This window comes from Maylandia zebra, linkage group LG9 (genome assembly GCF_041146795.1).
Source record: "Maylandia zebra isolate NMK-2024a linkage group LG9, Mzebra_GT3a, whole genome shotgun sequence".
NCBI lineage: Eukaryota > Metazoa > Chordata > Actinopteri > Cichliformes > Cichlidae > Maylandia > Maylandia zebra.
The window spans coordinates 24,971,648-24,999,231 of NC_135175.1; the positions used below are offsets into that span (position 1 = coordinate 24,971,648).

The window sequence follows — 27,584 nt, forward strand, 5'->3', positions numbered from 1 at the left end:
ACTATCAGTTATGCACTGGCCTCCCCAGAGTCCAGACTTCAACGTAATGAAGCAGTGTGTCATCATCTCGACAGAGAACAGAACAAAATGCAGCAAACATCCAAAGAAGAGTTTTGAATGTTTCTTTCAAGAAACATGGAGAACTCTTCCTGTAGCCCCGACAGTCTCGGTCGTTGTGTCCTCGGGCGAGACACTTCACCCGTTGCCTACTGGTGGTGGTCAGAGGGCCCGGTGGCGCCAGTGTCCGGCAGCCTCGCCTCTGTCAGTGCGTGTGTGTGAACGGGTGGATGACTGAATGTAGTGTAAAGTGCTTTGGGGTCCATAGAGACTAAGTAAAGCGCTATACAAATACAGACCATTTTACATTTTATGCCTTTTAATATATTTTAAACTTAACCTGAATTATCAAGCTTCTCCAGGTCAACTGATGGGGAATTTTTGTGACTAAAAATCGTACGTTTCATTTTGCATTATTATGAAATACAGTTATAAATGATTTAGAAGTTGTCTCCAGCTGCTCTTTGCCATGTTACAGTTTTTTCAGGCTGTTAATTAAAACACTGAGAAAATAACTTCAGCAGAAAGAAAAAAGAAATATGGAGTTAATAAGTGGAAATTTTGAGATAATGACAAAATTATTTAAAAGATCTGGCAGTGGTGTAGCTCAATAGGTAGAACAGGTCATCTACTAATTGGTGGGTCAGTGGTTTGATCCTTGGCTGTTCTAGCTTTCATCCCAAGATACCAAACTCCAAGTTGCTCTACGATGCATCCATCGGAGTGTGAATATTAGAAAGGCTTGGGTGAACGAGCCAAGTTGTATAAAGTGCTATAGAAGAACCATTTAGGACTTTATGGATGTCCTATAACACACCAGCACATTCACTGCATATACATATCATGGAGGAGCGTGTTGAATCAAACCCCTCACCGAGTAAGACTGCCACACCTGATGCGTGGCCTTTTGTTACCTAAGCACCTCCCACTATTCTCAGCACTGCTGATTCTCCTTGGGACCCCGGGGTTTCCAATCAGCTGCATGTAGAAGAGAAGCTCAGATTTCAAAGCAATCATTTTAATGGTCAAACAAAAACATTTTCAGGCAGATCAAAGGTAGGTGAGAAGAAAGTTCTCATAATTTGATGATATAGATTGAATCTGGGAACTCCAGTTATAGCGGGTGAGATTCTGTGTGTTGCACTAATTAGCTGATATCTGTGTTTGCAGGATTTAATCTGCGTGAAGGTCATTTTCCCAAGCTTGCTGCTCTTATCTGATACCATAGACATGGTCCTTCCCTTTTTTCCTTCTTTTATTAAGTCTGTGGCTCTAGTGACAGAGCAGGGATGCTGTGGGTGTAATCAGCATTTGCCGATATTCACACATGATCTGATCCTGTAGCTTCAAGCATCAATCTGTAATAACATTTGGAGGTTTAATACACTTTAAAAACTTCATTAATTCAGTCTTTTTCTTCTTTTTTTGGCTTCCACGCCTCCACGCTGCTCCGTTATGATCATTCTCAGGTGAGAGGAAAGGTTGACTTTGATATTAGATTGAATACAGCTCAGAAAGGCTTCATTCGTCTGGACAGCAGGGCCGCCGTCTCCGCCTGCAGCCCCGATGATGCAGTGAAAGCTTCTGCATGGAGGGTCACGGTGGGTGGGAAACAAGGTCAACGCTCCCCAATGAGAAGGAGTCACGGTGACAAAAAGGCAGCTATTCTGTGCGCGTCGCATGCCCTGCAACCACGTTTGAGCTGCATTTTAAAAAATGCAACAGAAGCTATACACCCCCACCCCCACCGTGCTTTTCTATAACTCTCCCTCAAGGATTTTAAACCCACCCAAGATTAAACCGCTCCGCTTGCCTCCCATCTCCTCCTTCACTCCCTCTCGTTTCCTTCCCTTTTTTCCCCCCAGTCTGTTAGTGCAGCGATGCTGCAGAGGACACACCCATGCACGCTCTGCTGTCTGTCTGCCTTTGACCCTGAGAAGTTTTGCTGCAGTGGCCACACGAGAGTGGCCCCCTTCTTTTTGCTCCCTCTCTCTGTGTGTCACGACTGAAAAGAGGAGGAAAAATAAAAAGGTTAGGAGAGTGAGAATGATTAGAAAGGATCTTTCTTTTTTACCGGAGCATGGATGGAACAGGAGAAAACCTTTAATGTGGAGGAAAGGAATAATGGATCCTGAAAAGCTTTTTTTTGGTTTTAGATAAAGAGAGATGACCACTTGTCACTGACATCGTGTAATTATGTTTCTTAGTGAGCCATTAAGTATAGCAGACTTTGAGTGGTCGTAAAAGGCGAAAAGAGGACAAATGAAAAGCTCATTTAACAAAGGTGTCACTGGGGGAAATGGATGCTTTTCATTAGCAGACAAACAAAACAGTACTTTTTGTCTTGTTACTATTATTTTCATATTGCATAGGAGAGAGGAGAGGATTATTCTACTGCTTGTTTATGTGTACACTAAATATGACTCTACAGACTACAGCCGTTTAGTTTAGCTCGGCATGAAGGTGGAAACTGTGCACAACAGCAGGCCTGTTTGTATCTCTAGTGCTCGGTAATTAACCCTCTGTGCAGATGTGAAGTTTACGTGCACTCATATTGGGCACGAATGTCATGGTAATTTGGGGATTTTAATGATTTATTTATCGGTTGTACAGCATACATGTTTAATAACTTTAAAAACAAGAATTGGGTCTGTAGGTTTTCATTTCACAGGCTCAAATATATATACATACGTCTTCACTGATATTTCGTTAAATGTCCTTTAGGAAGTTGTACCTTTTTGGTAGCGATCAACAGGCTGGTGGCATAATTCTGGCTGGATTTGTGACTGCTCTTCTGGACAGAATTGGTCAAATTTTTACAAATAGTCCACAAATTTTCCAAAGTGTTGAGTTTGGGGCTTTGTGAAGGTTTTTCCAGGAGCTTAATGTCATAATAATGCCTGCTTTATCCATCCCAAACCACTTTTTATATGTCTGGGATCATTGTCCTGCAGGAACATCCAACTGTGTCCAAGTTTCAAGTTAATGAATTTGGAGGTAGTCCTCCTTTTTATATTATTCCATCCACTATGTGTAATGTAGCATTACCATTCGCACCAAAACAGCCCCGGAGCATGATGCTACCACCACCATGCCTGATAGTTGGTACAGTCTTGGATTTGAAAGCTGAATAATTTGTACTTATGTTCAGTTGTTTGAAGTAATGAGTATTGGTCAGTTCAATGAGAGCTGTCAAACAAATCCTCTTTATGCTGCCAAAGAGAAACTACCAGCTGTAGTAAGTCATGAGCACTAACCAGAGGTTAATGGGCCTTGGCCTTCTCAAATTAAAAGACCTTGTAGAACCTTCAGCACAGCTTACTAAAAGTTTTACTTGATTGTATGTATATATTTGAGCCTGTGTGTACACTTTGGACACTGTGTGGATTATAATATCTAAAATAGATTAAAACTTGTGCACCCAGTCCTTGTTTTTAAAGTCATTAAAGATCATTCCACCCTGGAAAAGGAACAGTTGAAAGAAAACATTAAAAGACAAAAATCACCACAAACATTAATGCCCATGATGAGTGATGAGACCACAACTGTAAAGTGTAAATGTAGACAAATCAGGAAAAGAAAGCAGGGCAAAGGACACACACAGGAAGTGGATAGAAAGTACTGCCTGCTCAACCTCGTACTAGCTCTTAATGCTTTTGTACCTCTATCAGACTTCCGGCGGTCTGAAGAGGACAGACAATAATCACGGGCAGAAAGAGGAAACTGAATGAATGTCAAGGAACTGAACTGTGGACATGTGGTTACATTGGGGTACTATTATTAAACCCCCAAATGTATAGCTCACAGAGCCCATTTGAAATGGGATGCTCCAACCTGCTGCAGTTTAATAATGCAAAAACAATTACCTGCAAAACCCAACACAAGATTCTAGGCCAAACTGAATCAGCTGAAACAAACAAACAGGCACCTAAAAGAAAACAGGTGTAGGTTTGGTGCTGTTGGAGGAGAGTGCCACACCTCCCTCTATATGTGCAGGTTAGCCTAACACATTAAATGAACCTTAAAGAGGGGGCCCTTCTCAGTTTGTGCCTGTACTGTAAATCAGAGACTGACTAGTGAACACAGTGCAACATTTAGCAGCTAAAGAGAAAAATACATCCCTCAACAGGTGGTGGAGACCAACAACATAACTATAAGAGACTCACGTTCATCGGGTGGCCCAAAAATGGTTGCTCTGTTGCACCTGCTGACAGATTAAACTGCCAACAGGTTCCTTTAATCAGCTGTTACATCCACAGTTCACTCATTATTTTTTCTGTCATCCTTATTAACCTGCTCTGTCGTCATTCATCCTTAGTGTTGACTGGCTGTGGAAGCCCGGGTTGTGATTCATCTACTTAGCCTCCAACAACATCAGCGTTGATCATCAGGTGCTTTTGCAGTTTGTTTTGAGCCATCACTTTAGGGACTGTTAAAAGCCGATTTCCATGGGAACTCACAGTGTCACAAATATAAAGTATCACAATGAAGGATGCTCATATTAAATGGTGCTTAGGCACCAGACTCTTTTTTTCTACTGTTGACCAGATTACAGTAACGCGTTACAAGTAACGCGTTACTGTAATCTGATTACTTTTTTCAAGTAACGAGTAAAGTAAGGGATTACTATTGCAAAAACGGTAATTAGATTACCGTTACTTTCCCGTAGGAACGCTGCGTTACTGCGTTACTAAAACCGTGATTTTTTGCTAGAATGTCTCATGACAGTGACGTAGGCGAGTGCGCCGTTAGTGACACCAGCTGTGTGCAGATCAACAATGGATCACATATCGATTGTGGGAGAGAGTATGAGCGTGCAGCGTTTAAAGCGTGGAAGTACTGACCTTACTTTGAGTTTGATTCCATAAAAAGTGACAAAAACATTAGTGTCCATCGTGCGTGGGAAGAAAACTTTTTACAGCGAAAAAACCCCCTAAACTTCCGAGCAAGCACCGAGTGCGCAACAACATAATGGGAAACTCACAGAGAAACTCGCGGATTCTTCCACTGACCGCGGCACACCTGCACCAGGGTAAACCTCCGCCTACTCCACTCCTGCTTTACAGGTGAAAATAGAGCAACAGGACCGCTGAGTCTTTGACTTTATTTATTTTCTGCTGCGTTTTACTTGCATCTATTTGAAAGACTGAGTGTAAACACAAAAAATATTTTATTTTATGTTCTGGAATGTGCAGAAAATAGGTTTAAATGTTAAACTAATTTATTCAAGTCAGAGAATGTTGCATATAATTTAATTTTTGCTTGATGCATAAAGTTAAAAGATTAAAACTGATAAAACAAGTTAAAAAAGAGACTTTTCCATTTGATTACATTTTGTATGATGGATTATGCAGAAAAAGTAGAATTGGGCTGAAAGATCTATCGCTTTATCACCTCTTCAGGTTGTAAATCGTGTTTCTAAAAAGTAACTAAGTAATTAATTACTTTTGAAAATAAGTAATCAGTAAAGTAACGGGATTACTTTTTTGGGGAAGTAATCAGTAATTAGTTACCGATTACTTTTTTCAAGTAACTTGACCAACACTGCTGTTGACTCTGAGTGATGTCAGCAAGAGTGGATATACCTAATATGGTCATCTAGGGCTGCGAGCACAGAAGCTCCACCCTCCTTCCTAAAAGCAGGCATAGGGGTGCAAAAATGTCCTGTTTCAGTCAGACTGAACTGAGGGGCTTTGTCAAGACCCACCATCAGTAAATAAATCAAATCATGCTTAAATTACATTCAAAATACAGGAAAAAAGGGTTTTCTGCGCTGTAATTATCAATGCATTAATGTTAAGTCAGTCCTGCAGGTAGTGAAGGTGGATTTCACTTAATCCATTTTATTAATATTCTGCTGCGCTCGGCTGGTTTCAGTTATTTGTAACTACCATTACTTAACATCAACCCTGAGAGCGTTATTGACCTTCACATGAAGGTGAACAGACATAATTTGGCAATTAGATTAAGAGGACTGCTTTGAAGTGTTAAAGTTGCTTATTTTGGTTTTAAGTTTAAAAAACTGTGTGTCACTGAGTTCTCAATCTTCCCCTCCGGCCGCCCGGAGACGGCGAGAAGAGATCAAACCTGACGAGTCGGGGTCGTAGAAAACAAGAGTTCTCCTTTTAATTTCTCCAGCCACAACATACTGTGCATGTACAGTACACACTCCCAGTTTTAATTTGATTTTGAACGTATCACAGTTTAAAGTTTTCAACTAAAAAATACAACACAACTAAAAAAAAACAAAAAAAAGACATATGCACAAATTAAAACCTATAAAAAATATAAAAACAGTACTCTTAATCTCAATTCAACAAGTACCATTTCAATAACAAAACATTTAATTATGAAAGCACAAAAGAGCAGACAAATTAAGAGGAACCATTGCTTTTGTTTTGTTTTACTTTAAATACAAGGAAAAGACTATTTTGTTTCGTAATCATGCAGAAGATGGAATTAAATAACAAATCAACCAAAAATAATATATACGTCTCTATATATCTCTCTGTATTAAATTTTCAAGTCAGAACTCCCGTCCCCTTACACAGGGAAAAAAAAGAAGACATGTTTAAAATAAAAACCGGAGCATCCACAATGCTTTCATTAGCTGCCATAGCGGCATGGGCTTTTATCGAAAACATTACATATCAGCGACATCTTTTTGGCACCAAAAAAGACGTTTACAATGGCAGTAGCATTTTGCAGTATAAAAGAGGGCGGAGCAGTAGCTCTTTTCCATTTAAAAAAGCAAACAAAGGAAGAAAAAAAAAAAAAAAAGACAACATTCTGTGCAGCGACATTCGAGAGAGCGGCGTCTCCCTTCAGCAGTCCTAGCAGCTCAGTCCTACTGCAGCATGCTCTTGATAGTCTTGTTGGTTGATTCATCGTTTAAATGCTTGGTTGTGTACCTGCAGGCGAGAGAGAGAGAAAAAGCAAATGTGCACTTCAGTAGAAGAACAAAGAGTGAAAATACTGAAGTATTATGAACAAAATATGCTCGAGCTCTCAAAGTGAAAGTCCTCGTTTAGCTGAAAACTTCCTCTTCAACGGGGTAAATGTTAATACTGAAGCATTTCCTTTCGTCCACACTGGTTCCTGATCTGGTGTCAATCTCCTCCAAACAGTAGAAGGCAGCTTTCTTCTCCTTTAACCTTTTGATCCGACTTAAGCCTCTTTGGATTATATGTAAAGATTTAAACTGTTACTAAAAACAAAACGTCCGATGGGAAATCACACTTGTGAATGCTCTGGTTTCTGCTTCTCGAGTTGTAACATGTTCAAGGTTTGTTCTGCTAAAAATGAAGTTTGAAGCAGTTTTTTAATATAGACTTTATAGACTACACAGAAACAAGAACTATTGCTCTGCCAGGAACTCTTATTACAAAGTAAGGAGTTATTGTTTCTGCAGTATTTGTACCTTTAAAAGATTCACACTCTTTAAATCTGAAGGCTGTGTGTTTTCACGTGAAGCTTAATTTGAGTGAGAATGAGTCGACACTGTTAACAAAAGGAAGCATTTCCACGTCTTATCGATCAAAAGAAGCGCTCCGAGGCTGCGTACCAACGCCAAAGCCACCACATGATGCATTCATTGAATTCTTGCCTCAGTTTGTGATATTTTCTTTAACTCCAGTTCCTACTAATTTTTCTCATCATGATCAGCAGCAGCAGCAGCAGCAGCAGCTTCCTTTAAAGACTCCAAAAGTGTTGTGTCTGCAGCTCACGTGGGAGAGCAGGCGCCCCATATACTGAAACCTGCTCTGAGCCATATTTTTAAAAACGCTACAATTAAATAAAAAAGAAGAATCATCCAGATCTGGATCAATTCCAAGTTGGGCCATGCTGGTGGTAAAATTTTCATGTAAATCTGCCCGCAAGATTTTGAGAACTCCTGCAACAACCTGACACACCGGCCCGATCTGCAGTTTAAATATTGATGAAAATAACAGGAAGCTGCAGTCCTGCTTTGATGCGGCTGCTAATGAAGCTGAAACATGGCAAAGAGCCCCAGTGTTTGTATTACTGTATTTATTTATTATACATTGATAGCAAAAAATGAAAGTACACCCTCTGTCAATTCTAAGGTTTGCACTATCGGGGCATAAAAGTTATCTGGTCATTAGCAGGTTTTAAAACGAGGTCAATACAGCCTGAGATCTGAGTTCTGGTTTTTTTTGCAGTTTCTCTGAGCGCTGCTTGATCTGATCCTGGAGTGAATTAGCTGGGATGTCCACTCCTGTTAAGACTGACATTGCACTTATCTGAATGCTTCAGACCAGCAAACTGTCAAAACCTCTGTTCTTATAGAGCTGCTCACACTTGCTGATGATCGTTAGTCTATTGCATTTGATTAGCAGCAGCTGGCTGCTACTTGCCCTCTTAATTCCTGAGGAAGCAGTAAGGATGTACTGACTGCAAATAACGACACAGTGTAATGTGCCATGATGTTGTTCGTCTAAGCCCATCTTAGAAATGAAAGAGTTTGTACTTTCCTTTTACCTTGGCTGTGTTGTTTGTTTTGATACAAACAAAACGGTAAATTAGAAAATCTTCCAGTAAATGTCAGATAAATAGTGCAGTAAAGTGAGCTTGAACTTTGACTTCATTACTGTCCAGCACTGCATGTGTCTAACATACACTATCATCCTCCGTCACATCAGTGTGGCAATCACTGAGAGAAAATCTGCCAGCTTTCGCATGAAAATAACCTCGTGTGGCCCGGTAGAGCCGGCCCGCCTCGGGCTCCCCATACACACAAACACACAGATGTAAGGTCGACTCAAAGCTGTCAGCAGCTGCGAGAGCGAGGTGAGGTGGGTGAAATTTGTGAGGGCGCGAGGGGACCTGGTGTCACATGTAATCGGCCTTTGTGGAGAGGCTTTGACACCCAACCCGGATCAGGCTCACAGCTGACCGAATCCCCCGCTGGACGGCGTGGAGGATGAGTCACTGCGCTGAAGGGGATGAGGTCTGTCTGCTGCTTGTGAACAGGAACCAACTCATCCAACTCACAGCGTGAGCAGCCTGCTCCTGTTCAGTTTAAAAGCCTGCTCACGGGCTGCAATCACATTTCACGCTGGGCAGCAGGGATTTTTATTTTTTTTAATAATCGGAACAAGAACTGACCTGAGAGCGTTGAGAAGGCCTTCTACGCTGTTTGGCGGCTGATCTTTGAGGACTTTGATGCAGCCTTTCATCTGTGGCACAGAAAGAGACCGTTAGCTGTAGAAGAAGCTGCGAGTGAGAAGTTTGGCGTGAACGTGTCTACACTCACGTCGATTTTGGACGACTTGGCGAACGCTCCTACGGGATGGACGTAGTCGTACAAGATGATCACCCCGACCATCACCCTGAGGCAGAAGGACACCGTGTCCTCGCTTGTGAAACGGCTGCGATACTCCCTGACAGCAGGAGGAGGAAGAGGAGGGATAAGACGCAAAGCCGTGAATGGCGTATTTAACACGCGGAGGAGGTCACTTACGGTGTTTCCAGCATGACTTTGCACACGCTCGCCATCGTGCTTAAGCAGTCCGTCGTGTTCTCGATGGGCAGGTTCTTGTTCTGTAAGGAGGGAGGAATGACTTGAGTGGATACACACACACACACACACACACACTAAAAGAAAATAAAGTATCCAATATTTTTGTTTCTGAGTCTCACCTCAGAAACAAACTTCGTTGTGCCGTCACTTAACGTCTTCAGCATGGGCGTGGCATCGGCGTAGAAGAGAGATATCCGATTGGCCAATTCATTGTTGACTTCATTCTCACCTTCTGCCTGCAAACAAAAAAAACAAAGCTTGAATCCACTGACTGCATGTTTAGTGTTCTGGACCTCTGATCTTAAAATAATCAAACTCAAACGTGGTTATCTCTGTTATTAGAAGAGCTGCCAGTTAAAGCTACTTTACAAGGAGACTGAGAAAAGAAAGCGACCACGAAGGTGGCCGTGTAGCTGACACGCTTGGAGGGACATTAAAGCCACTTTGCGCTCTACACTGTGGCGATGCTGTGAAATTTTATTTAAAAAACTCTGAATGAAAAGGTGCGAGAGAACATCAGGATGTATTATTAGTTTATTTGATGCGAAGCAGCTTTAACAGACTGTTTGTGCAGATGAAAAGCTGCTTCGTTAAATAAAACACCGACAGGAAAACACTGATATAAACCCTGTGACACAGCCCTCCTGCTCCTCCCTCCCCCGGTTTCCCAGCTGACTGCCGCTTTGCCGTTTCAGATGAGACGCTGAAAACACCTGGCGGACAACAAAAGAATAAGGCGTCTCTTGAACAGCCTGTTCTAAATTTGTCTGCGTATTTAAATAACAACACTTCCTGCCTTCATGAGAGCACTGACGGAATATGAATAATCGCCCCAAACTTTCAAACCACTTTGGGTTTTTTAACAAACGATGATGACACATGAGCTCAAAGAATGTTTGAGCCGGGACAGTTGCGTTTCATCTCGGATGTCTGAATGATTCAGTCGTCTGAGCGCTGACTAAACCGAGTGCGACGGAGCTGCGAGGAGGGACGGCGGCCCGAGCGTCTTTCAGCGTTGACAGGTCCTAACGACAACTTGTCTGGGCCCATTTGTCTAATGACATGTTCTGCTTTAAGAAATAAAAGCTCCTGTCAGGCGGGTCTGAACTGAGTGCAGTTTTGGTTTATTTTTCCTCATATGCAGCTAAAAATGACCAATTTTACTACCCCACGTTTCCCTCAACCTCTGGCAGACCCAGGCTCAGGGAGGCGCAGCCATCTGCCATGACCGGTTGGGGCTGAAGGGAGGACGACAAGACAAAAAACACATCTATGGTATCAATTTGAAAACCGTACATCACCTCATTCTCGAGTTATGTTCACAAAGTTGGGTGTCCACACAGCAAGGTGCATATGTGCAAAAGTGCACAGAGTAAACTAAAGCCTAAAGGTGCATCCACATAGGACATCTCTTTGTAGCTGATGGTCACTCTATTGGAGATTTCAGGCTCCAGTTGCCTGGGTAACTCTGTAATGCATTTACCACCCCTTTATGTGTCGGTCAAGGTTATCTTAATTCACTTCAAAGTGCTGAATGACATTGACTTTCTCTGGTCTCCTTACACATGGACAGCATGGGAAGTCCTTGCATGTAAGTAAGAGGCACACATAGACCTACATGAAGAGATCTCATTTCTTCATAAACTGAATTTGCACCTGGACCTCACTCATCACAGTGATGAACAGGTAGAAAGAAAACATGACATTTTGACCGTTTTACCGGGAAACGCACAAGCGAAACAAAGTCCATTAAAGCGGCTCTGCTGCTTTAATGGACAGTCAGTCATTACAGCGAGGTAGCAAGCACAATGCGCAGCACTGACACTGGCATTGGCCTTCATTATCAAAGTGAAGAAAAGGTAAATTACAGGAGAAATGATTATACACGTGTTTAATACCAGGTATAAATACTACTCCACTTTCCAAGAAGAAAGTATTTAACCAATAAATGCTGAGCTAAAATTCATGCCACAGTCGTTTCCAATGCTTCGATATTTCCTGTGTTCTATTGTAAATAAAATCTGGTTCATAAAAATCTGTAAATCATTGCATTCTGTTTTTTAAATTTACATTTTAAACAACATCAGCTTTTTTTGGTACGCCGTTTGTATTATGCCAGTTTAAAAATAAATAAATTACTGTCAGTTTAACTTTAATCTGTATTTAAAGTAATTTGGGGGCTTATCCGGGATTTATGCTTCTGCGTTAACAACAAACCCTCCACCACAACTTATGCCAGAAGCTGCCGTGCACTTCCCTAGAAAAATAACTGTGCTGAAGGTATCACTGTGACTGGTCCATTCAATACTGTTGTTTCCTTCAACTTTTTACTCTGCCACCATTTATGAAAGATACTGGAAGATAATGGCTTAACTTGAAGAGGGAAACCACAATAACAACAACCAGTATTTCAGCAGCAAAACTGCAGAGCTACACATGCAAACCATAAAGGCGACTTATGTCATACATTGATTCAATGCAAGAATAGCAAATAAGCTATAAGCTGCCACAGATGTCTCCCTCTGATGAGGAACGGAAGTCATCAAAGCCACCAGTTTGTGCTGACAAAAACAGAAATCTTACAGTTGGTTAACCACTGCATCAGCCGGTTAGTCTGTTTGGGTGCTTTTGGTATTTCAAAATATAATTCTGAATCATAATAAAAGTGTTAACACCAAAATCAGGAACATTAAGACCCAAACCACTCCTTTCGAAACCACCACTGACACAAACAGTGAGTTTTACCTGACAGAACATGGGAGTTGTTAGTTTAATTAGCATGACTTTTTTCAATTCACACCCAAACTAACTGCTTTAATAACCATAAATGCACAACAGCACAGACAAACCATCTGGTCAAGCCAGCAATAGATGAACCATTCCCATGTTTTGCAAAGAAAAAATACTCGTTTTGCCAATGGAGTCTGGTGGAGTGAAACAGCTTCCCTTCTTCATCAGAGAGAGCCATCTGTCGGCAGCAAAAGCAGTGATAATGTTCTAAATATAACACACATTCAAACCGACACCGATTCTCAAGTAAGGCCAACGCTGATGGTCAGTTGATGCTGACCATGTCCACAGCACCACGTGTGTTGAGTTTCTGCAGCAGTTAAAAGCTGAAGTGAAAACCGTTTAGTCAGTAAAGTCAGTGTGGTCCGTGTAAAATAAAAGAAAATATAATTTGTGGGTCATATTTTGATTTAAATAAAAAGTTCTTGCAACATCACACACCAGTCATTTTAGTCATAGTTTTCATCGTTCTTTTTTTCTCATGGAAAAGAAGACGATGAAATGCACTGACACTTTAGTCAGTGAATAAAAATATTAAAAAAAACCTAAATATTCTGGAGAAGCGAGACACAATCAGAACCAACCGAGTGGTGCAGAGAGGTGGGACAAGTTTAAAAGTGATCCAATCGGAAGTAATGTCCTTGCACAGTAAGGTTAAATATGAACAATTTTATGTGCCCACGGGAAAGGGTACAATCTGCCATGCTCCCCGTTTCTCATAAAAGTGCGACAAAATGTCAACGCCTAAGAGGAAGAGAAGAGGAGACATATGGATGCATTTCACAAAGAAAATAAGGCACTCACCAGTAAAACCATGAGAAACTTTCACACTTTATATTTAAGTCAACTGAATCAAGTTTAGTCTGCTATAATCTTTCGATTTTTAGTCGACTAAAACTAAAAGAATTATAAGATTATTACAGACTAAATTATGACAAAAATTAAATAAAATTTTACTCAAAAATAACACCATCTGCTACGCTCTAATAGCAGATAAATGGGCTGTTAAACCAAAACAAAGAGCTAACAGATGCTAAAAAAGATAAAGGAGAAGTTGTATGTCAGAGATGGGCGCAACATGCTCACCGGTACATTGTTGATCCGCATTCGACTCAGTGTTCTCCTATAGTAACTGAAGTCATTCTGAATGGCTGGATTTGTCATCTGCAAAACAGAAATATAAATATTATATATACAGATATATGTAAGCTTGGAGGCAATCTAATACAGAGAGAGGGGAGAGAGACAGCCTGCAGCCGGACATTCAGCTCTGGATCAAACACACCATCGTCATGACAGAAAGCTTTAGCCAACAAGGCAGAAATGTAGCTTTGGGGGGGAAATGACATAAAAAGAGCACTGATACAATTACTATTTTATGTGCTGAACTGGATTTGAATGTCTGACACTCATTCTGCCCCCTTTTACGTCCACATCCCTGCTCGCCCTGTCAGCAAATATTTGGTTTTTTTCCTGCTGCCGTGAGCTTTGGCTGTGGGTCTCATTAAGGAGAGGCGAGGTTAGAGTGAGCACAGGATATACGCAGGCTTATTCTCTGACGTTATGCACCCTCAAAGCCTCAGATAAAAGCCACAAGGCTCCATTAGCTCCTTTGACATGACTCCCTACAATATATGAATCATCTGGTTTTCAGTGTGGAGCCAAACTGACCACTTTTTTTTTTTTAAAGGTAAGCTGGCCAACCAGAGAGCTTCTTTTCAAAAGTCACCACAAGCGAGTGCTCGTCATGTGGCTAATTATCCTCATTCCTGCACGAGCTTGTCACAGTCAAAGCTGTGCTGACAGCATGCTAATCCTGCTACAATAGACTGGTACTCAGTCTGCGTCCACCGCGTCCACCAGGAGAGACAGGCTTCTTTGCCAGGGAGGGGCTGCACAGCACTCAGACACTTTAACTAGGTCAGAAGCCCGTGCATGGGTGTGAAAGATTGATGAATGGGCCTGGCATGCCACCTTGCACCCCCTACCTTCATGTTTTTCATCCTGCCAGCCTGGGTAGTGGGCACTAATTGGGACGTCGCTGCAAACCGCCTCAGGGAGTCGGGGAGCCTTTTTTTTTTTTTTTACGTTTTTGTGTCAAAGGAGCAGGGATGTGGGCCCAGTGTCTTACAAGATGAGTGCTCACACAATTATGTTTCTGACAATGGGCATTTGAGCGACAAACATGCTTCAATCGCGGCTTCGTTTCAGCAGTTTGTGTCCGAATTCAAACCAGATCAGACTTTTAAAGTTCCCTCTGCCTGTCGTTTATATAAAACCTGCCACGCTGTGAAAAACTTGGCTCGGGCAACAACAATTTGCAGACCTTTTTCCCCTTGCAATAACCCTTATTGGCCATTTCACTGACATCCACAGTATCATAAACAGCAGAGCAGTATCAGGGCTCTAATTAAATGCTAATCATGCGCTCACTGGCGGCAGCTTAAACTGCACAGAGCTAAGAAAAAAGAAAAGAAAAAAATCAATCCAGGGGCATCAGTAGCTTGTTGGACGATTGAGAGCAAAGCCTACAGAAGCAGCTAAAATTTGACACTTAAAGAAATAAAGAGCCATACTTTAAGCTCGTCGAAGCGCAGCGTGAAGTGGAGGATCTCTGCGAACTGCTTGGCCAGCGCCTGCTCCCGCTCCAGGTGTTGAGTCGGGTCGCTGTAAGTCTCGCTGGTCAGAGCACCCAGGAGGCTGTGCAACGCTGCCTCTGTTAAAAAAAAGACAGACATCTGTGGTGAACCTGCATCGCTGTCAGAGGACCTCGATTGGGCTTTTACTCGTTTAATGAAGAGCCTGACAAAAGCCTTGAACAGAGACAGTTTAGCTGATGTGTGTAGTCTTCCAGGTCACCACTGAGTAGTTTTACATTCAGGTTTTTGCCATTCAAGCGCCAGGTTAACAGCTCAGGCAGCACTATATGCAAAAATGCAAAGGTCAGGGGAAAGAAGAAGTGCTGCATGTAGCATGGCAGAGTGATCAATATTCAGGTTTGAAAAGGAGAGCAGGGCAAGAACAATGGAGGAAAACATGCAGCTGCAGCTAATAGTTATATTCACTGTATAGTAATGGTTAATAGCTCAGTTACACTAAAGTAAAAAGAGGATGCCACAGTAATTTTATTGGCAAGATACATTTAATTGCATGTAAACTCAATGTGCTTAACATTTAAAAAAAATAATAATAACTGTGGTTGCCCAGAGATTTTTCACATCTGTCAACCTCTGGGGAACCACATACAGTCACACAGGTTGATAACAATTGGTGAAGATTTGCAAATATCTGCAGACAGGGTCAACATAGAGAGACAGACAACCATTCACACCTATGGGCAATTTACCAGTTAACCTGACACCACTAATTACATGTCTTTGGACTGTGAGAGAAAGTCGGAGTACCCAAGTATAGAATGGTTTATAAAGCAAACCATTCTATATTGTGAGAGGTTTCTGCTCTGCTGATTCCGTTATATGTGTTATATCACTGTAAACTGAATAGCCTCACATTTTTAGAGAACTTGAAAAAAAACAAACATTGAATTTCCTGCAGTTCTGGGAAAATGACAAGCTTCTGTGACTCTTTAATTTTAAAAAAAGCTAATACGTGGAAAAACATTTTTCCAATTAAATGATAGAAAAAATACTTAAAGAGTCCTAAAGTAATACAATTACATAATTACATGAGTTAAGTCATGTATAAGTGGAAAAAAGAAAGAAAACTCGAGTCTTTCTTCGTCTCTTTATTGTTGGGCCTTGTAGGAGGTCAAGGAGCAGCCTGATACGTGACCAGTGCAGGGTGTCGGCAGGCTGTAGCATCCTGATTAAGACATAGACAAATAATGAGGCAGCGGTGGTGCCCAAACTGCCCAGGGCCCAGTGCCAGTCTCAAAGGGGGGGGAAGGGTGGGGAGGCCTTTGAGAAAGGAGAAAGGGGGGGGGGGGGGGGCTTTCCTGCTCACATGCAAATGAGACATGGGACTAATTATCTCATTGGCATGAAATGGGTGGGGGCAAGATTTCATTCAAGCAGGATTACACTCATTGTTTTGACACTAAGTAAATACAAAGCCTGTGCCATGCCGTGACATAGCATACCCACGGACCAATGATTAAGCATGCAAGAAGAGCATCGGCAGGGAACCAGGGAGAGGGAAATGTGGCGAACAACTTCCAAGCAAGTCAAGTTATCAGACAAACAACAATTCAGACACATAGTTCTGAAGAAGAAAAACTAAAAGAGCTTTGAAGCCCAGAGGGAATTTTATTTATAGATGCAGACAGTGCTTAGAATTCAGTCTAGAAGCCGAAGGGAGCCTTTAGTAATGATATAACCCAAACAAGCTGAACATCTGATGCAATAAGCTACCAAATGGGCACTTTAAATAGACTTGTGTATTTTACAGTTACTGTTGATTACAAATGACGATGCGCATGTCAGCGTAACCCAGGATCAGTGTGATTCAGACAGCGGTCTACTTAAAATAATCTGAAGATGACTTTTCGAAGGACACAGAGCTGGCAGTGCAGTGCGGTAAATTGAGCACGTCTGCCATTCAGTAATGACTCCCATCTGCTTGGGCTAGCGTTCGCAGCGAAGCAGCTGATTAAAAATGGCCTCAGCACTGCAGCCCCCCCCCACACACACACCCCCAATCCTAGTCAAAACAGAAGTTAAGATGGAGCTGCTTAAAGGCCCCCAGAAATGAGCCACTCTAGTATGTTGGGAAGTCGTGCGAGGGCGGGGCGCTGGGAGATGTCTGATCTCGTCAGGTCACGGCGGAGCAGGCGAGCAGAATGCAGGCATGTAGACTGTACTCGCTGAGAGGGGCGGGGCCAGATGACAGCGGGACTCAAGGACTTTTCTAGATCCTACTTTTTCCTAGGGGACAGACTCGAGAAGTTTTCACCGTTGTTAAAAGGAGCAGATCTAAATTTAGGTATCGACAAAAGTTCTATGAAGATCAGTATCTCAAAGCTGTGGCTGTTATGAAAGAACAAGCTGGAAGGGGATAAATGTTCATCTATGCCATATGCAGAGCCTGCTACCCGAACAAGGTCTTCAGCTCTACAAAAGAAAACATCAGCTATTGACATAACTGAACAATTAAGCGATTAATCAAATTAAAGTGTATTAAACAGCCGGGTGCAGCTTCTGGGGACTACCTGAGGGTCTGGGGAAGTCCCCAGGTTCCTCCCAGTCCTGTTCTTGTGTTTGCATTTGCAAACAGGAACTCCTGAGTGAAGTAACAGCCAGCAGTTGGTAAAGCAACAACACCTCTTTTTGTGGTCTTTCATTTTCTTGTAATCCTCCTGTAATTCTCTCTATACTGCTTTTTCTGTGGTGGATGCTATCAGCAGGTTTTCTCCTTCAGTCCTTCAAGATCAACTTTTTTTTTTGTTTCTGTTTTCTTCCATTTTTAAAGGCTAAAATTTACGTGTTTTGTCTGATGTTTTATCCATGTTTACACGTTCCCCCTTTTTTTTTTTTTTTTTTTTTAAAAAAAAAAAATCGCATTTGCAGGTGCCATATTCATGTCTTCAAACTATCCAGGCCCCCTAAGTGTGGACCAAACATTCCATCATCGTTACTCTCATGCTGGAAAAGGCTTAAAAACACACTCAAAATAAATGGAGTGCTACTTTTCACAATTACTGGATCCATAAAAAAAGCATGTCCATAAACATAGGAAGTTTTTTTCAGTCTTTAATAATGCATAATCTGTGGTCTATGACATGGTTTTCTTTCTATGGTAATATTAAGATGTCACCTTGGAGCTTAGGTAAGCTAATTACCTGTTAAGTTTCAGCATTATAATAAAAATTAATCCAACTATGCACAGTCCAACTTTTGCCACTCCTAAATTTTTGACTTCTGGTCAAAATCTGTATAAAGATATGAGCTTTGAGTCTAAAGGTTTGTTCTAAGAAATGTACATTTTTATACTGAAGCCAACTTTAGTGTTGGTGTAGCAGGATATTACTGTCCCCGATATACAAAATTTGTGATTTTTTTTTAATGTTATTATCTATTCTTGTGACAAATTTTAGGATTTCCCATGTATACGTCTGGATTTCAGTGCAGTAAAACGTGTCCGCTCATTCCAAATGCATAGGTTCTCCTCTTTCAGGGAGTCCTGTTTGGATATCACCATCCTGGCGCCTGAAGCCTAAAATCCAGGCAGGGAAATAGAGCAGCGCTCGAGACTGAGATTTGACCTACTTTGTTACATAACAGCCATCACCAGGCTGCCGCCGCCACTGTCGCCCACTGACTGCCTTCTCCACCGCCACTGGGATTATGGGGTCAAAGGGGTTGAGGGCACTGACGCATGCCGGGTCCCCTCCCCTCAAGCCTCAGGGTCATAAGAAGATCAGGGAGCAGTGAGCTTACACCCCCACCTTGAATCCATGCTAATAAGACCCTACAGAGGTCGATGCACAGTGCAACGCAAGCAGCATGTTGAGACGGTAGCATGTAGGCGGGGTTCAAAGCACGCGTGTATAAGTATGTGTCGCACGTCTTGTGCAGCTCAGCAGCAAATCCTGCCGATGCAGAAGCGGACAATTAATGTCGCGCTTACATCGGTATGAGGTTGCTATAAAATGCCTTGCACATGAAGGACACCGGCTCTCCCCGTTAGTCATTAAGACAAAACTGCACAAACGTTTCAGCAGCTCACACTAATCTACAATTCCAAGCGCGGTGTCGCACACAAGATCGTTTTAGCTCTGAAAGAAATCTCAGAGGACACCTGAGTTCGCTCCACTTGAAACGGTGCGTGTCTGAGGCTCAGTGATGAAGATCTCAGAAGCAGTGATGTAATTTTTCCTGGCCTACATAACACGGTTACTGTAGAGACGGCGCAGACAGACGCATACCTAATCTCTGCGAGAACTCGTAGAACTTCTTCAGCTTTCCCACCAAGGGGACCACGGCCGCCCACGCCTTCTCCTGCAACGCCTCATCGTTTGGATTCTGGATCGCCTGGAAAGAAATACATCACGGGTGTCAAACTCATTTATGCTCATGGGGCACATACAGCCCAGTTTTATCTCTGGGCTGGAGCAGAAAAACCACTGGATTATAATGTAAAAAAGAAAAGAAGGGGGGGGGGGACCCTCTTTCTTTTACCGTAACGAAATGTTAAAAGAAAATGAGTCACATATTTACAAATTACTTGATGCCTCTTAAGAAAAATAAGAGCAATCTCAACGAGTCTGTGTTTTTCATATTTTCCATTTTCTGTCATTACATAGAAACAAAGCAGGTCCTTGACAGACCACTTTGGTGTGGTACAGCAGGCCAGAGGTAAAGTCTTCATCAGTAAGGAGACAATTAAACTGATCAGGGCTCTGGCTTGGATGAAATCAGCAGTTACAGATGCTGAACACCAAAATGAGATACGAGAAGCTGAAATTAAATAAATTTTAACGGTTCATTTGTAGGTCGAGTCTTTAAAAACAGACTGAGGCTAAAAGACAGAACTGATTTAATGGCCCATGAAGGTCATTCCTTTGATCTTTGAATCCAAAATTGATCATCTGCTTTATTCTGCTCATTTGTGTTAGAAAAAATGATACAAATTCCTAAAGCAACACCTGATAAAGGACAAGCGACACCTCCACCACCTCATAAATGCACGTCTCCTTGTAATTCTGCATGAGTGTGTCCTGCGATGAAGGGGTGGATGAACGTACCTCTCGGATGTCCGGCCCCGCTCCCTTGTAGGCCTGCAACTCGTCCAGGATCGCCTTCGCGTCCTTCAGCACCACATCCACCTCTTCCCAAATCTCTCGCTCTGCTTCTGTGGGCTGGGCATCTGCAGAGGACACGCACCAAAAAAAAAAAAAAAAAGAAAAAAAAAAAAGGACCAACAACAAAGTCAGCTGGGCAAATCTGATTGGGATCTCATCCATATTCACACTGACTCAACATAAAGTAAAATACAGCTCTAGGACATCTACCACACCCTCAATATCACAGAAAGTTTAATGAGCAACTTTCAATTATGCAAATGAAAGTTCAGTCAGATAATCGTCTCTTCCCACTGCTTCCCATTAAGTTTTAACACCACCCACTTTTCCCGGCCGAGAGCAGGGAAACAGAGGAAGATAAGAGAAGACGAACAGAATGAGTTATCTCAAAATTTGTAAAAGCTCCAGCCATACAGTTTCAGGGTTTTTATTTTGGCTAACATTATTACCAAATGTAACAGCATGGCATGGAGTGTGTGTCTGTATTAGTGTGGGAAAATGCAGTCCTGGAGACACAGCCTGCAGTGGGAACTACCACAAAAAGCAGTTTTAAGCAGGTGCTGGCAGGTGTTTGTCTGCCGGCAGACAGTTTTGTTTTATTTTTCCCCCACCAACACAAAAGTGCTGCAACCACACAAGATCCAGCCACAAGACTTCACAGGTGTGTAGCTGACATCAAAGTCATGGTAGAGTTCGTAGGTGGGTGCAGTCCGACTGAGTTAAAGGTGTAAGAAGTAGGCAGACTTACAGGCCAGTGCCATGTTCTTTTATCATTTAGAGAAGGAGCTACACCCGTTTTATCTTCAAACCTGCTTTAATTCTTCACGGCACCGATTCAACAAGATGCTGGAAACATTCCTACGAGCATTTGCTCCATATTGATGTGACAACATCACGTCAATGGTTCCGGCAGATTTGTAAGCTGCACATTTGAGGACATAACTCTGTCATGTTCAAGAAACCAGTTTGAGATGATTTGATCTTTGGGAGATGGTTCGTTTTCCTGATAGAAGCAGACATTGCACAAAAGATAATGAGAGACAATGGGGTCATAATGGACATGGTCAGCAACAACACTCAGGGAGGCTGTCGTGTTTAAATGATGGTACTAAGGGGTCCAAAGTGTGCCGACAACATATCCCCTCACCATTACACCACCGGCCCAGACTGAACTGTTGATACAAGGCAGGCTGGATCCATGATTTCATGTTGTTCATGTCAAATTCTGACCCTACCATCAACATCTAATGACAATTTTTTTTTTAAAACTTATCAGTCCAGGAAACATTTTTCCAGCCTGTGTGATCTCTAACTTCATTTTAAACCCAGATGTTGTAGCTTGCTGCTTCAGGGTGCGTTCAGAGATGCTGTTCTGATCCTCGGTTTGAACTTTAGGTTGTCTTGACTACTTGTCCAAGAGCCCTGAGCTGCTGTCATGTGATTGGCTCATTAGACATTTGTGTTAATATGCAGCTAAAGAGGTGTAAATAGTGAAGAGGCCAGTGAATATGAACCAAGCCATGGATCTGGAGAACTGTTCATAAGGATACATTTTATTTTTAAACATGAAACTAGTTAAAAAATAGTTTTTATTCATTTTATTTTAAAGTAGTTATTTCTATTTGCTCTTCAGAAATAAAATTTCAGCCTCTAACAGCATTATTAAAGAAAAACTTCATACAGCATTGCTCAGTATTGTAAAGCATTAGTTGTATATAAAACGGTGGTATTCTTTCAGTATAAAAACCACCTCCAAACACTCTGAGCTCTATGAGAAGCCGTTTCCTCTGAAGGTATGACTGACTCTCTGGGTTTGCCAAGTGTGAGAATAGCACTGCACAGGTTCAAGCCACGCTGAGGGCCCTTAGGCTACACCACAGCCCGACTTCAGTGCTTTATATTTGGGGAGGGGGCACTGCTGCACCTCTGCCCTGATTGATATTCTGCACACATTCCAGCATGGAAAAGGCAGGTTGATGGAAAAGAGCAGCAGCCCTAGTGGTAGATTTGATTCCTTTTGCCGCTGGGAGGAACAGTGTAAAAGATAAGTGGTGGTGAAAAGATTTAAGTTTTGGAGTTTTGGAGCTGGTAATGTTATGGTAAAATATCCATGTGATCCATATTGGGAGAGATGTGGAGAAATTACTTAAAAAGAAAACTCACTTTCAAAATCGAGGAAAAAATTGGGCTCCTGTTCCAGATCTGTGCATGTCAAAACTTTCAGTAGGTTCCCCATGTTATGATACCTGTTGAGAGAGAAAAAAAGAAGAAGAGAGAAATCAATAAAAAGAGAAGAAGAAGAAGAGTGCAGCAGTGAAGTGAGCAGGTGGTGATGCATTGTTGTATCCATGCACCTCACTCCCGCTCTGCTTCACTGCTCTGGTGCCTGTATGAACTCAGTGATACCCCAGATGTGCCCACCGTTCACATACACCAGCACTCCCCTCGGACACTCCCCAGTGTGTGTTTCCTGCACCCAGGCTCTCACCAACCAGATGTCAAACCAAAAAAAGGCCCCAAAAATAAAAAACAGTTTGACTTCTGCTTTGCTAAACTTCTTCCCAGCATTGGCAAACCTTTACGGGCAGCCGCATGCAAACTAATCCATTTTACCATCGTCCGCAGGGATATCGCTCATAATTTATGTTATGCATGAAGTATGTAACTGTTTGCTGCACAGTGCATCCAATCAAACATTCATAAAGGCCTTCTCTGTTTACTGTAAGTGAATCAGACTTAGAGCAGTACTAAGAAATTCACTTAATAGTCTCTGCACAATCAGATAATGCAGCTGCCCAAACATCACATTAATATTAAATATGCCTTGGCAATGCAAACATGTACGATGAATGTGGTACAGTAAACAAAACACTTGCACTGTGCTACAGCAGTAAATATAAGGCCAGAATTACAGTTTTGCAATCCATAAATTTGCAAGTTGAGTGAATTTCCTCATCAGACGATGACTGCGAGGCTCCGTGTCTACCAGGTTTGGACCACCTGGATTTGTCCACAAGATGCTATGCTACAAGGCACCAACCACAGCCTCGAGAAAACTACAATAGGATCGAGTACTTGTCTGTGGTGTCTGTAGAGAGTGTAGCTATAATCCCAGCCTAAGACAGCAGCATGATACAGAAACCTAAAGCATATATTTTTTTAATATTTATTAACCAGTGACCATTGCACCTTTTTAGAGCATAAGGCAGGGGTGTCCAGCTCCAGGCCTCAAGGGCCAGTGTACTGCAGGTCAGGTTAGATGTGTCCTTGATCCGACACAGCTGATTTAAATGGCTAAATTACCTCCTCAACATGTCTTGAAGTTCTCCAGAGGCCTGGTAATGAACTACTTATTTGATTCAGGTATGTTGACCCAGGGTGAGATCTAAAACCTGCAGGACACCCCTGGCATAGGGTATCAAAGTGGACCTCTTAAGCTCATTTCTAGCTTCACGTTTGGACTCCACTGGAGTAGCTTTGCATGATTCGTGGTTCAAAATAATCCTTGGGTCAGTCTGAAACGAGCTGGTTTAGCTTTCCTCCCTTTAAGTTTCTTCTGATTCGCTGCTCCCCATTAAGGTTTGAACAGCAGCTGTTTAATATGATCCATATAATCCATCCTTCCATCAAACAAAGCACAACAGGTCATTTGTACATCTTCTTCATGGTTTCTAAGACTAATAAACTGTACAGGACAGGCACCAGTTTAGCTCACAAGGTGAGCAGGCGACCATACGCCCCAAGGCTGAAATGCAGCAGACCAACCAGAAGCTCGTGCATTTTCACCTCAGTTGCTCTCTCTGCTTTCCTGACCCACTCTCTACTAAACTGTCTACTAAAGCAAAAAGCTTCAAAAACCTCTACAGAACAGAAAGTGAACCAGACAGGATCACAATCGTGGTCCAGCTAAGAACGGGAACCAAATCCAAACAGCATCCCTCCAAGTTTGTCTCTTCCTGTGATCAATGCTGCTTAGCAGTGTTTCTGACAGTCACATTACACAACAATGAGCTCAAATTCATTTCAGTGGAGCTTCTGCACACCTGAGCCACGTGCAAGCTTCTTTTTTTTTTTTTTAAATGTACTCTGATAATAAAACAAACGAGTTCCTGCTTAACTCATTCACTGCCAGCCATTGGCAGTGAATGAGTTAAACCCATTGACTCATTCACTGCAATTGACGGCTATAGACGTCAATGGCAGTGAATGAGTTAAAACCTAGGTGTGCCAATTTCTTGCTGTACAGAAAGCTGATCAGTGAGAGTCAAAGAATTTGGCCTGTAAGCAGAAATAATAACATCATTGATATCATTAAAACTGATCAATGGTCAGCGTGGTCAGTGTTGAGCTTTTTGTTTTAAGTGCCTTAAACTATTAAGATTAACTGGGTAAACAGATGTTAAATGGAGTACAGATAGAGCAGCACCAAAACCAAAGCAAAGCCTGAGCACAGAATCTGTATTTGCAGGGACATAAAGACACCGCAGTCCAATTATCCAGAATTGAGATCAGCTGGAGATTTCTGCACCAGCAAGGATGGTGGTTAACTTCCAGGAGATAAATCTCATTTAGAGACAAACTTTTTAAGCTAGCTAACCAGATTTTACTGGTTATTCTATTAACTTAAAGTTTCAAAGGAAAATGTTAATTCTGCTCAAAAAATGAATATGCCCAAAATAGGTGACCAGACGCATTTGAAGACAGGAGCTGAGATTTGTTTAGAGACTTGCTACCAGAAGTGAGTCATACTTTTATACAACTACAGCACCAGGGTTTCTGATCCTTGGAGGAAGATGTTTTTGCCACACCCGTAGGAAAACCAGAGCACTGCAATACAATTATATGTTTAAGTTTTGTTTGCCTACAATGGGCAAAAAAAAAAAAAAAAAAAAAAGGAGAGCAGGACAATGAAAAGATTTCTGTCAAGTGTGTTTCTGGAAACAAACTCCTAACTTTACTGCAGGTAGGCCAATCAAAGTCACACAAATTTACCAGTGTGCCCTCACTCACTGTTAACTGGAATTTGTTACCACCCAGTATGATTTATGGTTATTTATGTAGGGCCTGTGAAAACGACCCAGTTTTTGTGGCTATGATGATCTTCAAGTGCTTTGCAGGTATGAGGAGGCGACGAAGACCCACACATACAGTATATATACTGTATATGTACACACACACACATTCTCACAAGTCAGCTGCGAGTTGTGCAATGAAAAGCGACACCCTTGCGCCGCTCTCTGCTGTCAATCCTCCGACTCCTCGAAAGCGCAGAGCTACAGAGGCTGACAGACATTTGATAAGTCAGAGATCTGCTACAGTTTGTAGAGAGAGAAACGGTGGCAGCCTTAGCCCTCGGTGACGGGGTGGAGATGGACGGGCTTTGCGAGAGAGGGGTCGGGGCAGAACAGTGACGCAATTCAATTTTGGCAGGCAGATGTCACCTGAGATGAGTGGCAGGTGAAGAGCCAAAACGTTCGAGCGAGGGTCTGCAGAGACGGGGGCAAATCACGCCAGCGCAGGTGATTCTGGAAGACAGGGAGGTGCTGCGACAGAGCAAAGTACGCACTCAGCAGTCAGGAGCAGAGGTTGAGACGGGGCGCTTTTAAAATGCATGAGATGCATCGTGTAGGGAGGATTCTTGAATGTTGAAAACCGAGCACTGGGTCATGTCCCTTTTTTTTTTTTTTTTTTTTGTTTTCGAAGTGCGATGAGCAGACAGTTTTTAAATGACTGAATGACGAGTTGAAGCTGAATTTGTCCAAGTCGTCATTTGCCCTGTTTTGTTTTTATTTAGTTGTTTTGTTACAAGTAATAGATTATATCAAAAAATAAATATTTGGTAGTAGGAATCCTAAATTTAACTTGAATATATTCTAATAAATATTTGGTGTGCATTTAAAATGAGCTTCTCTCTGATTTCCTGTGCATCAGCATGAAATCAGTGGATGAACAGTGATATTTTTTTAACTTTTATTTACTTCAAAAGCGCCTCTACAAACTGTGTCACCAGCCAAATCCACAGACCACCTGCAAAGCCCCACCTGCCTTGTCCGGTCTCATCAAACTACCCTCCTCTAATGTGACCTGAATGTCTGACCGTGCCAACGCCAGCACCTCACTGGCTGTCGGAAAGCGGCACCTGATGCAGCCTCGGAAAGCGATGAGAGCTGTCACCGACTTCACCCTGCTGGATGATGTGGGCACTACCCCAACACCATCTCCATCATCATTATCTTCTACTGCCACCTTTCAGCTGCTCGCTGACTGGGCAGAGCAGCCTGGGCTCGCAGCGCTTCAACGAGGGCACTGGCAGCCTTGCAGGCCCGGCGCTGCTCCCCTGTGCCGTTTAAAATGAGGTCATTTAAAGGACGGGGATTTGCGTGGCTGCGTTTCAAAGTCCACTAGAGAATCTTAAAGTCCAGAGAAAAGAAAAAAAGAGCAAATTAAATCTGTCCATTATGCAAATTTCTTCCACCAAAATTCATCAAAAGAACCACTTACAGATAACTGACTTTGCTGTTTATTTGGACTTTTTCTTTAAAGATGTATTTCCAACAATTTGTGTAACTAAGTGTAACTGGTTGCTTAGTGATAGCGTAGTGAAGAAAGTGCAGACACTATATTAAAGAGAGTTTGAGCAGTACCCAGCAGTCCTGGCATGTCCTGGGCACCACAGAGAAGCCGACGACAATCTTGGTGTTGTTTTGAACCCCCCTGCTGAGACATCGCGTGCTCTCAATGAGGGTGGGAAGGGAGGGGAGGGCTGCCTCCAAGGCCAGGGGGCAGAATCTGACAAGCTGGAGCCCGCGCAGCTCTCCCATTGGCTGAGCCGGCCTAACCAACAGCTCGCTGTATCCATGGAGTCGAAAAAAATTTGGTGCCATTGAAAAGAATGCAGCAGCCAATCAGGTTCGAGCTCCCGGTGAAGAGCAAGTACAGTAGTAGTAAGACTTGAAAGCGCACGAATATATTAATACAGATGAGGTAATGCGCCAAAAACAGCGGATTAGCAGGATAGTAAAATCAACTACAGATGATGGAGAAGTGTCTGAACCCATCTGTTAGTGACTGGATTGGATGTGATTTCATTTTTCTGTGTAGCTCAGCAAATTCTCTAATTTTTATTAAAGATGAAAATCTAGTTTTACTGCTGAACACGTGCAGATCGTTGCAATAAAAACACGATAAAGGCGGACTTTCACACTGACACCCTGCCATTATTCCAGGAAAATGTCATCCGACTGAAGCTACAATCCAAAACAAATATGTGCAGATTACAGACGGTGGAGGGAGGTTCAAGCCCATTCGGTGAAGAGACCAAAACAGTGCCACGCCCATGCAGCAGCCTGACCTCAGAATGGCACTGCCTTTTTTTAAAAACATCTCCCAGCTCTGTGCCTCTCCATTTAATAAAAAGCGGGACAGGGCTGAAAC

At 42.4% G+C, this 27,584-nt stretch overlaps 1 protein-coding gene across 1 annotated transcript in view; it reads right to left on the minus strand.

The window, feature by feature from the left end:
• Positions 1–6,158: 6,158 nt before the first annotated feature.
• The window catches only part of fam49bb (family with sequence similarity 49 member Bb), a 40,906-nt gene continuing 19,480 nt past the window's right edge, over positions 6,159–27,584 (minus strand). Inside the window, exons 3-12 of the mRNA XM_004551987.6 lie at positions 22,314–22,396; positions 20,094–20,215; positions 19,275–19,380; positions 14,968–15,107; positions 13,478–13,555; positions 9,721–9,837; positions 9,542–9,621; positions 9,335–9,461; positions 9,187–9,257; positions 6,159–6,968 (exon numbers count right to left, since the gene is read on the minus strand). Coding sequence (XP_004552044.1) covers positions 6,905–6,968; positions 9,187–9,257; positions 9,335–9,461; positions 9,542–9,621; positions 9,721–9,837; positions 13,478–13,555; positions 14,968–15,107; positions 19,275–19,380; positions 20,094–20,215; positions 22,314–22,386 — 978 coding nt within the window. The 5' untranslated portion in view covers positions 22,387–22,396 and the 3' untranslated portion in view covers positions 6,159–6,904. The remainder of the gene's footprint in view (positions 6,969–9,186; positions 9,258–9,334; positions 9,462–9,541; positions 9,622–9,720; positions 9,838–13,477; positions 13,556–14,967; positions 15,108–19,274; positions 19,381–20,093; positions 20,216–22,313; positions 22,397–27,584) is intronic.